We start from the raw sequence: 14,646 nt of genomic DNA, 5'->3' as shown, positions 1-14,646 counted from the left end.
AACCAGGGGGATTATGTCATTATAGGCGGGGAAATTCCCTGGCCCCCGGGTCTTAGGGACAACCCTGTAGTTGTTCTTGTAGAAATAAGAGATTACTACCAGATATGAATATGTAAGAATATATGTAAATATGAATCTATATGTATATAGGAATAATACTTAATCAGTGACTTTTTTAATTGGGAGACCTACAATCGCCTTAATTCAATAAGGTGTATAAATATATGAACACAAGCAATATATTTATTTTTGTTAATGAAGGAAACAGATTTTATTTTTTGGAGAAATGTATTTAAGTTGATAAAATATATAATTATCTGACATTATCAGTGATATGTTTACTATGTTAAAATATAAAAAATATATTGTATGTAACCCTATAGTGCACAAAAAAACCCCTTTTTTTTAAAAAAGAAGGGAAAATCCACACGGAAAGATAGACAACCATTTCCTTCTAGACAAGAGTGCTTCAAATATTTTTGAGAATTTTAATTTAAGTTGTACTAATCTTAATAACATTTATTTAGAAAAAAATTATTTTCTAAAACAGTGAGCAAAATTGAAAAATGAATTTACATAAAAAAAAAAAAAAAAAAAAAAAAAAAAAAAAAAAAAACATTCATGTTTGTATTTTGATATACTGGTATATAAAAAAAAATTATTTGAAATATGTGGAAAAATTTTTAAAAAAAACTTTATTACATGCCTTCCATCTAAACAAGAATTTGACATGGTCACTAGAACAAGTTAAGAATGCATTACTTGTATAATAGACTGAGTAGGTATGTGGAAGAAAAAATAGCATTCTCAGCATTAATATGTGATGACACTTCCTAAAAAAGGAAAAAAAATCGGAGTTCCTGTTTCCTATAAGATTAAATATGTTTCCTGTTGAAGAAGAGAGGAGAAGGTAATAAAAAAACAACACATAAGTAATAATCCTAATTTGTATGATATGTAGGGATGTGTACAAATGTTTGTTTGATAGGAATTTTACTTGTGATGTCTAAGTAATTGCTAAAAATTACAAAATTTATATATAAGAATTCATTAAGTATTTGTAAAAGGCTTCTCTCAAGTAATATGATAAAAATATAAACTTCACATCTGGTATGTTTTTGGGAAATTCTAGTCAGTGAATATTTATTTTGTTTCAGAGTCAAAAGAAGCCTCAAATGAGCAAAAGACCACTATTTCTCAGCAGTCTATTTTTAACTTTGACACAACAGAGGATAGCATGGAGGAGTCTGGGTCATCGCCCTCGGACACCTCATCCCCGACACAATCAACAACGACGGAGGCGAGTTACCACCTCTCGTCCCCAGAGTGTGAGGCAGCAGGGGAGGGGCGTGGGGAGGGGGAGAGCATGCCAAGGGCAGATAAATCTGTACTGTCAGTCACCAGTATAAGCAGTGAAAGTTTATCGTCGTACACTGGTATTAAGAGTGATGTGAACTTACTAGAAAGGACAGAAAAATCTCTGATGTCTTTTGGTAGCATTAGTAATGAAAGTCTCTTATCCTATTCTGGAGTGAAAAGTGATATGAATCTAGAGGCTTTAGGAGGTCCCACCTCCCCAAAAAGTAAAAATTTTACTAAAAATCGCCCACCTGTGACAGAAAATTTAGACAAAAGTGATAATTTGGCCACAGAAACTTCCAAAGTGATTTTTAAGTTAGATTCATTTGATGACAATTTGGAAGAAGCTATTGAAGAAACAAAAGTACAAGAGAAAGAGAAAGTAGATTCTGGGAGTCGACGGGAAGTGTACGAAACATCAGCTGGTCGAATAAGCATCAGAGTGGACGATGAAGCAGTATTGTCTGAATCGTCACCATCCAATGACCAGACCCCATTGACCTCAGTGGGAGAGGAGAAGACCCCAAAAACATCCTCGTCAGACGATGGCCTCCCTCTGGTGTCTGTCTCCAGTGACCCTTTTGAGAGCCTCACTTCATCTGCCATAGTGACCAAGGATGAAGAAAAGGTAGGATGGATGTTTTGGAAGGTTTAGAAATCTTTCATTTTTTTTATTATGAATATATGTTCACTAATGGATGGATGAATTTGCATGATTTCCTTAAGTGAGGATTTGACATATTCTGATCTGGTTTACTAAGGAGTCCATGACAGTGTTAAAAAAAATAATGGCTGACTTGGCAGGGATCAGTCAATTTTGAAGTGTGACCAAAGTCCAATGTAGCTGCAGTTCTTTTTAATTCCTATTTTTAACATGGCTCGCTGTAACAAGTTACTTGACCTGTCAAGTAAAATTGAATTTGGATGCTGTGTAACTGACCAGAAAATCTATGCTCTTGTTGGAAACCTCTGTCTGAGCATTTTAAAATGCATACTGCCATAGCAACAATTTGAATGATCTGAACATATTTTATATGGAAATTACATAACTCCTCACTAAACATATTGGCCTTCTCCATGAAAGGACAAGATAGGCTAAGACCCCTTTTTGGCCCCTAGTTTGGGGTGTATTTTAGAATGAGACAACAGTTTTTCAATAGAAACCTGTTGTTACCCCTGCCACAAAATGAGTATTAGTTCTAAGTATTAGTTCTAAGTTATGGGATACACAGAGGTCACAGGAAGGTCATAAAATATATAATATTTCCGAATTTTCTCATTTTTATGCAAATTTTCATCAATTTTACTGCACATTTTGTTTCAGAAAACAGAGCACAAGCTTGCCTATCTACCAAATTCATATATTTCATACACTAGTATAAGATGGATCTTATGTATAAAAATCTCAGATAGGCAAGTTTGTGCTTTATGTTTCCTGAAGTGAAAAGTATCTCAAATTTGACGAAATTCCACCAGAATTGAGGAAATTCAGCAAAATGTCCTACTTCTGCACCCTCTTGTGGCCTCCCTGTAAGCTTTTAAGCAAAATTAGTGCTGGTTTTAAAACAAGCATCATTTTAAGTTCTTAACTACAAACTAACACAATTTTAACTGTGTTCTGGTTTTTACATCAAATAAAGGGCCGGATTCGGCCATTACCATACCTTGTCCTTTTTATGAAATGTTGTTTTATAGCTTCAAGAACTCAACACAAAGACTGAACAAAAATTTTTCCTTATGTGCAGCCTTTATATAGCAATTTAATACTTCTACGGACATCCAATACTATGTTGATAATTTGTTGCCAATGTTCACAAAGTATACTCATGTACATGATGTACTAACATGTAGGTTAAATCAAGGCCTGGGATGATATATCCATGTTTCCTGTGATACAATACATAATCAGGATAATCAGACAAAATGAAGTGCTTGTGATGTAATACTGATTACAACATTTTTAACACAATTATTATGCTTTATATTGAAAAGAATTTACATTTTTTTAACCGAGTAATGTGTACAGAATGAAAAAGAAAATATATATTTTATTTTAATTGGAAATGACATTTCTAGCAGGGAGTAAAGTGTAATTTGGATCAAGTGATTCATAAACTTAAATTCTTTATATTTGACTCAGTTAGGATTACTGTATAACAGGCCTCAGATATTTTTAACCTATTTCACCTTTGATTTGACAATTTTGCTCCATTTTAGCTAAATTCTCCCAGGTATAGATGTGTCAAAGGAGAGATAACTCTGTTGAATTCTTACCCTATATCACCTTTAGGCTAAAATAAAATGGGGGCAAACTTTTTCCTGTACACAGTTTTAAATTCTACAATGTATGATACTAGACTGCATGTATTTGATGTTAAGAGCCATGTATCATGATACATAGTCAAAATATCAGTAAGATCAGTCCTATAAATAAAAGATGAATATATATGTGACAACCTGAAATTATTGTTATTCCCTAGCAAACAAAGTATAGTGGAAATATAGGATTCAGAGATTATCTTTGAACTGTTTGAACAAGATAAAGCATAATTGTGACAGCGGATTTGTAAAAAAAAAAAAAAAAAAAAAAAGATATATACAGCTCAATCATGAGGTTACATTTTATATGTATGCAATCAATGTATTGAGAATATGTAATATGAAATAGAAATGGAATTGGTAAAAAAAAAAAAAACTTGATGGCAACTGGAAGTACATCGTAAATAAATAAATAATTTGATAAATGACAAAAAATGTTATTGATTTCAGAAAAGTTAGGGAGGAAAATTGTGATACCATTACTTGGCAATAAAAATCAATGTAAATGATACTGAACTTCAGGAGGTGACTTTATTTCACAGTAATTGAAGAGACCCATAGGACTCTAGCCCTGATATGTATAAAATGAAATATAAAAAAGAAAAACCTTTCACCTTTGAGCTGCCATACGGGGGCATCAGTGTTTCACAAACACGTCTTGTTTGACCTAACAATAAAGGGAGAACAATTTGGAGGGGCAGGGTTGGAGGGGCTAAAAAAAGCAAAGTACAGATTGACAAAAAATTTTTTTTTAAATGTGGACCTATCCTTTCTTTTAAGCTGAAAACTGTAAATGGTTCTTTTTTATATATAACTAAAAGTTGAATAGTGAGTGTAATTCTAGTAACAACTTCCTGAATGTAAGTAGATCACGATACAGTGACATAATGAACATCTTCTTTATCATATGCTAAAAAAAAGTTAGGTTGTTTTAGTAATCTGAAAAGTAATTGTCATGCATGTCATGTGTCAACACATTTTAATTGGTAAAAATATATATAATTTCTTTTTAAGGAAAATATTCATTTATAAAAGAATGAATAAATGCAGCATTTGTCTTCAATTAAAAAAGCTTCCCTGTTGCATGTTCAGTTGTATATGTATGAGATATATTGGTTTTTTACCCTTTTGGGGCCTCAAATGTTATTATACATACATGTATCACTGCCAAAAAATGCAGGAGAATTTCACATATTGAAAGTTTGCAGAATGCACCGAATCTTTTGGCTTGTGTATCATTATTTCTGTGTGTGTATTTGATAATCGTGGGGTGATCACAGGATTTAGTAGGTATTTTGCACTTTTAATGACACCTAGTTTCTGTTCTAATACGAGGATTTAGTAATTTTCTGTGGTGGATCTAAGATTTATGTGATGAGCTGTGTTTGCACAGTTTTGCATTGAGTCTTGTCTGTTTGCACTGAGTCTTGAAATATCTCCTAGGATTTTTGTGATGTTTAGTGATTAATTTTAAGGAATGTGATTTTTTTGAATTATAAGATTTTGAATTTTTTGAGGATTATAGGATCTTTTAATTTTAAAAACGGGCTTACTTGTGGTAAGTGAAATAATTTTGCCTGTAAGTTCTCTTAGATAATATACATATATCAGTATTTTGTACAAATTTTAGTCGAGGGGCTTGGGATTTTGATGTATGTATTCTGAGGAATTTTATCAATTTCATGATTGTTTACACAATTAGGGATTAGCCCAAGATCGGAAGAAAGAAGTGTAATTTGTGAAATGAATTTAAAATTTACTATATAGGACATATAAATATGCACACACACTGTTGGAATTCCTACATTATAGGTAAGCTTAATTTCTAAATAAATTAGTACCATTTAAAAACATATATATATGCCCATGCATTTTTACATTATAGGTATATGTGTATATCAGTCTTATAAATGTATTAATGCAGCCTGTTTACATTGAAATATAATGCTCTTTAAAGTTTTAGTTGCTGGCTCCTTCTTTCTGTCTGAGAGACATTAATTAATTCTGTGAATAAATGAAGGTTCAGCTTTGATATATTAAAATTCCCAATTTTGTTTACGTTAAAAGAATTAATTGTTTTATTTAAGATTATAAATTAAATTGAGTTATTTCTTTAATCCAAGTCTTTTGTTTTAGTTTTATATCAAAGCAATTATGCAATATTTGAGTATTTTAGTAATATCCTCTACAGAATTCTCTCCCCTTTTTCATTACAAATGTAGCAAAATCTCCCCATACTGTGTATTCCTGTCATTCACAAAGTACTAACTTTGAAAAAAGATTACTGATTGATTTACAAATACATGTACAGTGAAATAATCATGATAATAGATACTGTATGATATACATGTATTGCATGTGTGATAACATTTAGATACAACCTCCCCTCCCTTCATCCCCCCCCCCCCAACACACACACACACACACACACAACTTACAGAAAGATGACAAGATTTATTGAAACCAATATAGGTTCCTTGGTGGCATACAAGGAAGGAAAAACATACATATTAAGAAGAAAGTCCAAATTGATAGTGTCAACATGTCAACATTGAATAAAAAAAAGAAAGAAAAGGAAACTTGCTGAAGAAGATTATAGTAGACAGGGATTTTCTATAATATTTATAAATGCTTGTAACTTATATAATGAATTAGGCAGCAATCATTTACTAAATATAAGTACAAGATATATCAGTATATCCTTAAAAAGTATAATGTATGATTACATACTTTGACAGGTATATACAGTCAAACCTTGTTATCTCGAACTCGAAGGGACCAAGAAAAAACTGCAAGATATCCGATGATTTTAGATATCAAGGGTAAAATACTTAAATAATGAGTAGTTGGGACTTCCAAATCACTTTGACATATCCATGGTATTTGAGATATCAGTGTTCGAGATACCGAAGTTCAACTGTATAACATTGATGAGTTGTATTGAAAATTAAGCAGAAAAGATTGAATCTTTTTTTTGCTTGGGTCAAAGACTTTTGTTTCAAATTGGCTGTGCCCCCCCCCCTCCCCCCCAAATAAAATTGTTTTATTGTGTCCCCAAAAACCGAAATTGCTTCCTATGGGTCTGAATAATGTGAAAATGTTGTTTACTTCAAAATGAAGACTTAATAATGTATCTTTACTTGATAGATCTTTTAAAATGTTTGTAAAAATATACGACACATGTTAATTGATCTGAAATGTAATAAGTAATGGATTCATGTGCATTGACCCATAGCAAATATGACTCAAGGAGATAGGGAAAATGTAGAGTTGTTTACTAATTTATCTTTTTTAGTACTGATGTATTATATTTTATTGTGTGTAAGTTTTAGTTCTCTCAAGGCCTACTTATTGTAGTGCAAAAAAGGAAGTAAATATGATATGAATCACCATAATAGTCTATCTAAAAATAATTTGTGAGGCTTTTTAAGGATTTTTTTTTTTAATTGTTAAAAAAAACAAAAAATTTGCAAAGGATTATAGATTTTATAAATTTAAACTTGGTATCTGAATAACTGGCCAGGTTAAAAAACTGAACATTAGTATTCATTATGGATTGTCAGAATCTGAATTTTATATTGAGTTAAGTCTAGGGCTGTCACGAGTACCCGAAATAACCGAGAACCGCGGTCCAAGTTGTTCGGTTCGGTTCCGGTTCCATTTTTCCGGATTTCGGTTCGGGTCTGGTTTATATATTAGAGTCTGTTTAATACAAAAAATGGCGTCGAAATCAAAGGAATGATGACGATAACAGTGATAAATAAACATCACAACTGAAATCTACTTCATTCCATGACAAAACACTTGTCACGGAAGTATTAGATAATTATCAAAATGAGCAGGAATGGTCAGGTTGTGGCTAATAGTAGGCCAAGTCACCGATTTCTAGACGTTCGCATGGTTAAGACTTGTCTTCAATGTAAATTTAATGTAACAAATAAAGATTTTTCAAGTTAAATTTATGAAATTAAGGTTTAAAATAGATGTAAATACCCGACCCGAAAAACCCGAAACCAAACCGAAAATTTACAGAACCGACCCGACCCGAAAAATTTTGGAACCGTGACAGCCCTAGTTAAGTCATTTTACTGCAATTTTGCGCACAGGGATTTCTGTTGTTGTTTTTTTGTTTTTTAGTATATGATTATTTATACAGATGTAAATATAAACAATAAAATGTCTTTCTTTGTTAGTACTGAAATTAATGGTTGCAGCTTTTGCAGAAAAAAATTACATATAATAAACTGCTGATGTGGGATATATATTTTTTCTGCAACAGCTGCAATGTTAACTCCCATACTAACAAGCAAAGGAAGAATTTTATTGTTTTATTAAATAACGTATTATGCTTCATAGATTATAAAAGGTTCTTCTCTTGGTGAAACTGTATACATGTACTTTTGACAAGTACATGGTTTGTTACACAGTAAATGCTACTCACAAGGTACATCATGTGCCATAGAGAAGTGTGAGTAAATTTTAGGCTGTACTGTACTTATTGTATATATTGTCTATATACAGATAAGATTTTCTGGCATATAATATACTACTGCATTGTATGCCAGTATTAATGATCGACAAAGTAAAATTTTTCAAACATTCTGTAAAAGTGTAGTATTTGACTAAAACATTTCTGACAGCAGAGTTTGGTAACACCCTGCAAAGAGCATTATTCTCTGTAGACGTGCAATGTTTTGAGTGCATCTATGAAAGTGCAAATTTTTTAGACACCCTTTAGAGCTATGATGTTTTGACTCACCCAGGAAGGTGCAGATTTTTGAGACACCCTGTAGTGATGTTGTACTTTGACTCACCCTGTAACATGTGGATGTAATGACCTGATTAGTTGTACATCGTCAGCTTCCTGTGTATGATACAAGGGGAAGGTTCACCCCTGACAAACTGACAAACTTTATTGATGGCTACACCTACATCTTAGCATCCTAAAATTTTTATTTCTTGGTCTGGAAAAACAACTGATGCTAGTGGAGGTGCTAATTCAGATGTGAGTGTTATTTTTGGAGAGGATTCTAAACAAATTCTTGTAATTCTTGAACTTGTTGACAGAATCATGAGGTATATTTTCATATGATCAATAATTCTCATCAATTAAGGAGGGTGTGTTGAACATGCAAGGAGGATATTAACTTGTTCTATGTATAAGTTAAGTGTTTCATGACTCTCGGTAGACTTCCTAACTTTCGAGTGGTAAAACCCAAGAGGTTCTCATGCAGAGTCAGTAGTATTTAGCAACATGCCAAGTTCTTCTTTGAAGGAATGTGAAAAAAGGCATGAAAAGTTAAGAAATGACATATACAAGCTAATACAAGGCAAGCTTAATTTTCATATTAGTTTGTGTTTTAAAATCAATTTCTGTGTTTAAATTCTGAACATGTTTACAATTGGAAAACTGCCTAGTTATAATAGATGCATTTAAAATTTGTCATGTATTTTTTATTATAATGCATACATTTCAACATTGAATTAGCCAATCTAAATGGATGTGATCACTTAAAAAATGTTTATGTATTGCCTTGGGGGAGTAATGACTTGAAAGAATGTACAATTTTAACATATATATATTAGACTAAGTACATATCTCTTAGACATGTTAAATGACCTCTGATTTTAAGCAGTGATGTGTTCAACCTGCAGTGAGCATTAGTCATATAGTGGTATTCAGTTGCTTGTGTTTGTTTACATGTATGAGATTATTCATGGATATATGCTGCTTTTGCAGACAAAGTGAGTTAATCAAATTCTACCAGGCAATCTCAAAACAGGATTTTAAAATCATAATAATCCACTGAATGATTCTTACTTGAGCAAATGGATTTTACTCTATTAATCAATGAGAAAAATTGTAAATATCTGTTGGGGGGGGGGGGGGTTTAAAATCCAGCATTGGGTTTGTTTGTTTCTGCTTATCTCATTCTAACAAGAGACATCAGTCCATGGCAAGTTGTATGTCTTTGTATCTTTTTCTTTGGGGTGGGGGGGGGAGGGGCAAATGAAGCATTTTGCTTTGTTTGCTTCCCACTCACTGCTTGTCTAGGTGGCCATTCTCTATCCTGGTATACTGCTGTCCATTTGCATTATGTATATCTTGAGGGAGGGAGGGAGAATGCACAGGCAAATATGGTAAGTCAGCAAAGATGACAATGGAGGGGGATGCTGATTTTGCTCCCTCGCCCTTGCCTTGTCTGTCTTTCTTGCTTCCTGGCACTCTCTCATTCCTTCCTGTAGCTTCCCTTGAATTGTTCCCCCTCTCCCTCAGGAGTCCCCCCCCCACCCCCCACATGTTTGCATAGTCAATTCCATTCTTTTTCCCCAAAAGGCACAGGAGTGAGCAAATAGCCTTAACAGTACCACAGATATCCTTTCAAAATCAGGAAACAAAGATGGTCTATGATTTTCTTTCAATTCTTTTCAGGCTTTGGATGAAAACAACAAAAACTCAAGTGATGACATGACGGACCAGGACAACAAAATCAAGGTCTGTAAAACAAATCAACTTTTGTTTCAGAAGAGCATTTTTATTGTATCTTTAATTAAGTTATTCTAAAATGTTTTTAAATTATAAGTCCAGTTGCCATAACTTGGAAGTGAAAAAAAGCACGGACTCATAATTCAATTTGTACATGTAACTGGTTTGGCGCATCATGTGTCATTTATTTTTGTAAGATTTAAAAAATACATAATTTTTTTTAAATACATTATAATTGAACAATATTTCACGAAATGACATGATATTTCAAAGAAAATGATTGAAATAACTCTTATATGTTTACTTCTTCAATTTAATTTGATATCCAATGTCATCCTACAATTCTCAAAGAGATATAGGACTAAGAGACAGTTCCTGAGTTGACAGTATACAGGTTTCTTTGCCCCATTGCTATCTTACTTGCAAGCAATTTCACCACATTTTTAATTCGCCCAGACAACAGTAGTGTTGAAAGAAAGATAACTCTCGTTTCTTTGAATTTGCCCATTGGCAATAATGGCAAAAATAAAACAGGGATAAGAAATTCCAAGTATGCAGGATATGTTACCATTTTGAACTATCTATTGACAGGACAGACTTGGGGGTCTGGACCTGGCTGATGAATGGCAGGAAGATGACATCCCAGGAATGCCCCCCGCAGAAAAAGTATCAGATTCCAGCGACTCTGAAGGCTCGCGATCAAGACATTCCAGTAACTCCAGCAACTCCAGTAATGAACACTCTCCAGGTAGAATTCTTGTTTTTAAGTCTACAGTACTGAACACTCCCCAGGAAGAGTTCATGTTCTTAAGTCTACAGTACTGAACACTTCCCAGGTAGAATTCATGTTCTTAAGTCTACAGTACTGAACACTCCCCAGGTAGAATTCATGTTCCTAAGTCTACAGTACTGAACACTCCCCAGGTAGAATTCTTGTTCTTAAGTCTACAGTACTGAACACTCCCCAGGTAGAATTCATGTTCCTAAGTCTACAGTACTGAACACTCCCCATGTAGAATTCATGATCTTAAGCCAGAACTACAGTTTCTCAAATTAATATTAGTTTCTGTTCATTAAAAAGGGGGATGGGGTGTCTTTTCATTTTTCAAGAGGGGAAGATGTTTTAGTCAATTTCCTGCAAGAGTAAAAAAAAAAAGTTTTTTTCTTCAATTAATGATGAAGTCTAGCAGACTGCTAGTAATTTTATCTGAAATAATTAAAACTTTCAGATGCAGTGTTTGAGTCTAATAAAGAGATGTTTATTCGTGCATATCATATTAAATTAAATCCATTAATTTATAACTTAATTGATCAATTAAGTTATAAATTAATGGATTTAATTTAGAATATAGTTAAATGTATTCTGTTTTTCTGTACCATCACAAGATTCCTTTACACCCCTATTCATAATCTTGGTTTGATAATCTCAAACAGAATGTTCAGGGCAGTAAAATTAATATCTAGTAAACACTTTCTGTCAAGAGAAACAATTAGCATTTTAATTGCTTCTGATTTTTTTTGTCATTGCTACACTTGAGCTCAGCAAGAGCAGTGGTATTCTTTTATGTGTAGATAACAAATTTAATTTCTCCGTATCTAATTTCCAAGTTATCTGAAGCTACTTCCTAATGTTTTGTGAATGCCATATTTCTTAATTTCCTGTCTGATGTTACAATATTTTATATGCAGTGCAGCCCTTGTTATCTGAAAGATAAATGAAATAAACTTTACTTCATTATTACTTGACTAACATAACTTTATTTTATCTTCAGTGCGTCCCTCCTTACTCAGTGCTCATCCAAAGAAAAAGATCACGGCCAACTTTAACATCCTGAGTGATGATCTAGACGATGATGGGATGGATCCAGCAGATGGTCTGGAGTGGGAAAGTAAGCTTGCTTATGTACATCAGCAGATCTGAACTCTATCCATGAACCCTAAGTTGTGGTACGCTGTGGTCATAGGTGTTTAGCTACTGTGGACACTTCAAGTTGACCAAAGACAAAGGCATTATATCTACATATATGTGTCAGTCCAGCCATGCAGCTGCAATGAGTATCAGCTTATGCTGGGGAGGTTAACCTGCAGTGGACTGGTGACCCAGTTTGGGGGGGGGGGGGGGTCAGTGACTCTCATCTGCATAGCACCACAGTATATTAAAGTGCCAGTCTTATGAGCCCTGTGGCTCAGAGAGGAATTATTTTCTGAAGTCATTTTGTATTCATCTGTTCTGCTGTAAAGAGGATGTGTAAATTTTATGTATCTTATGAAAAAAGGCAATGATTCTGCATCAAGTACAAAAAAATAATTCAACAATTTTTGATTTGCAGTATAAACATGATAAATCCTTCAATTTTTTTCATCATTCAATTTATCAGTGTCCTTATCAGTCTTTTCTTTTGTCTATACATATATACCATTACAGTTCTATCCATTCATATATCTACATTTCCTTTCTTTTCTTTTTCACTCTTCTAACCATCAATTATTTGATATGTTGTTCAAATTTCTGTACAAATTTTGTCCTCCATTCAGCTGTTTGAACTTCAACCTTTGCCCTTCATTTAAGTGTGTTGTCTGAGCTTGACGGGACATTTAACATGCATTATGATTTGCCCACATCTTTTATTCTTATATAAAGCTTATCATTAGATGACAGCTACTGCTCCCTGTATATTCTTAAAAGGTAAACACAAGAAGTATTATCAACTTTAAAACGAGGAAATAAATAACATTATTTAGCTTCCTTGTTCACCATTAATGAGTAGTTTAAATGTAACATGGCCGGTAAGGTTTTTAAATTCTGGTGGTTTAAAAATTGAAATTTAGAAATTTGAAAAATTACAATTTTAATGAGTCATGTGAATTATTTTTATGGAAAAGATAACACAGATTTGCAGTTAGTTTCAGTTCTTTGTTTTTATTTTCAGATGACACACCTATAAAACGGACGGATCCACTCCCCGAATTCTCCGCTCGGGATGAGTACCGTGAGTCTAAACTCTGGAAGGGGGTGGAGATTGGAGGAAAACAGATGAAGATTGACCTCAAGGTCATTGAGCCATATAAAAGGGTCCTTTCTCATGGAGGTAAGGTCAAAGTAACTGTAATGACTTGTATAAAGGCCAAGGCCTTTTAGCTTTGTATTTACAAGGACATTAATAGATGTCTTTCACATTAATGTCAAAGTTATCTCCCTTTGCCAGCATGTCTTGCATCCTTTGTAATTTACCTGTATAAACTTGAAACCTTCAAACACTTTCACAATTTTGTACCATTCCTTTATTGGCATAGTATGGGGAAACATGGGAAACATAATGAACATATACATTTATATTTCATTTGTCATATGTGTATGTTAATTGTCCTATAAAGTTGGTAATGTAATTGAGGGAGTAGCTAGTGTCAGGTGACCTCTGATTATCTCTACAAAGGGAAATAACTTTTATAAATTTAAAGTTGACTGCACCATTCTCCTTTTGTGACAAAGCAATAGTAACTGGTTTCCAGGGACTGTTGTGGATCTGTTCTCCATCAGGCTTTGTCTCGTTGGTACCCTAAATGGCTCATATTTTTGTCCTTTGAATGTATATGTCCATGTTTTCCTGGATCCAAACCAATGTTTTGATCTCGATATAAAGAGTTATACATTATGTAGCATTTGACCTTTTAGTGTCATAATTGCATTGGAGATGCTTGAAGCTATTATAGGCATCAGGGTAAAAGGTCAAGGGGTGAAAGGTCAAGGACAGTGATAATTTATTAAAATTTTACTTGCATATACATGCTTGGTGGCCAGAAGAAGAAATCTATTAATTAATGTTACATTTTATGATATTTATATTTTAAAGTTTTAGAATAAGTCATTTTGAAAGGTACTTCTGTCTTCTCTTGTATTTTTAAAAATGTTGTATTAAGTATAGTGTTAAAAAATCAGGCCATTGTACAAGGTATTCATAATTAATTCATATTTAGACTTCATGCATAGGACTGAAGTGGCAGTTGTCATAAAATGATATATCAGTCTTACATTTTTAAAGTGTAACATATTTAGTAACAAAACGTGTAGAATGCATATATAATTAATATAGGGCTGGAATGACACACTTCCTTCTAAATGGATATGTAACCCAATGTTTGTACCACGATATGATACATGTCAAATGAAATTTTCATTTTGTATTAAAATGAACAATATATTTCTTCACAAATAAAAATAATTTATTCATAGAATCTGTATACCTATTATGAAACAAAATTAATTAACAAAAATTGTGTTAGTATTATGTATCATATTTGTATGTATGTATATTTAACATATTTTATATATTAAACTCAAAATGTTTAGTAAACAAAGAAAAAATAAGTCTGAACTTCGGTATCTTGAACACTGATATCTTGAATACCATGGATATCTCGAAGTGCTTTGAAAGTCCCAACCCCTCTTTCTTTAAGTATTTTACACTCGATATCTTGAATAC

General features: G+C 33.0%; 1 protein-coding gene across 2 annotated transcripts in view; it reads left to right on the top strand.

Annotated features, from left to right (window-relative positions):
- LOC133189157 (uncharacterized) overlaps positions 1 to 14,646 on the top strand; it is a 58,087-nt gene that overhangs the window by 29,522 nt on the left and 13,919 nt on the right. For both annotated transcript variants that reach the window (XM_061324566.1, XM_061324564.1), the window contains exons 12-16: positions 1,158 to 1,987; positions 10,112 to 10,174; positions 10,757 to 10,913; positions 11,938 to 12,054; positions 13,096 to 13,254. In XM_061324566.1, coding sequence (XP_061180550.1) covers positions 1,158 to 1,987; positions 10,112 to 10,174; positions 10,757 to 10,913; positions 11,938 to 12,054; positions 13,096 to 13,254 — 1,326 coding nt within the window. The remainder of the gene's footprint in view (positions 1 to 1,157; positions 1,988 to 10,111; positions 10,175 to 10,756; positions 10,914 to 11,937; positions 12,055 to 13,095; positions 13,255 to 14,646) is intronic.

The sequence above is a fragment of the Saccostrea echinata genome, unplaced genomic scaffold (assembly GCF_033153115.1).
Source record: "Saccostrea echinata isolate AGI-Se365-2 ecotype Australia unplaced genomic scaffold, CSIRO_AGI_Sech_v1 ptg000017l, whole genome shotgun sequence".
NCBI classification, from domain to species: Eukaryota; Metazoa; Mollusca; class Bivalvia; order Ostreida; family Ostreidae; genus Saccostrea; species Saccostrea echinata.
This window is presented reverse-complemented; position numbering and strand designations above follow the sequence as displayed.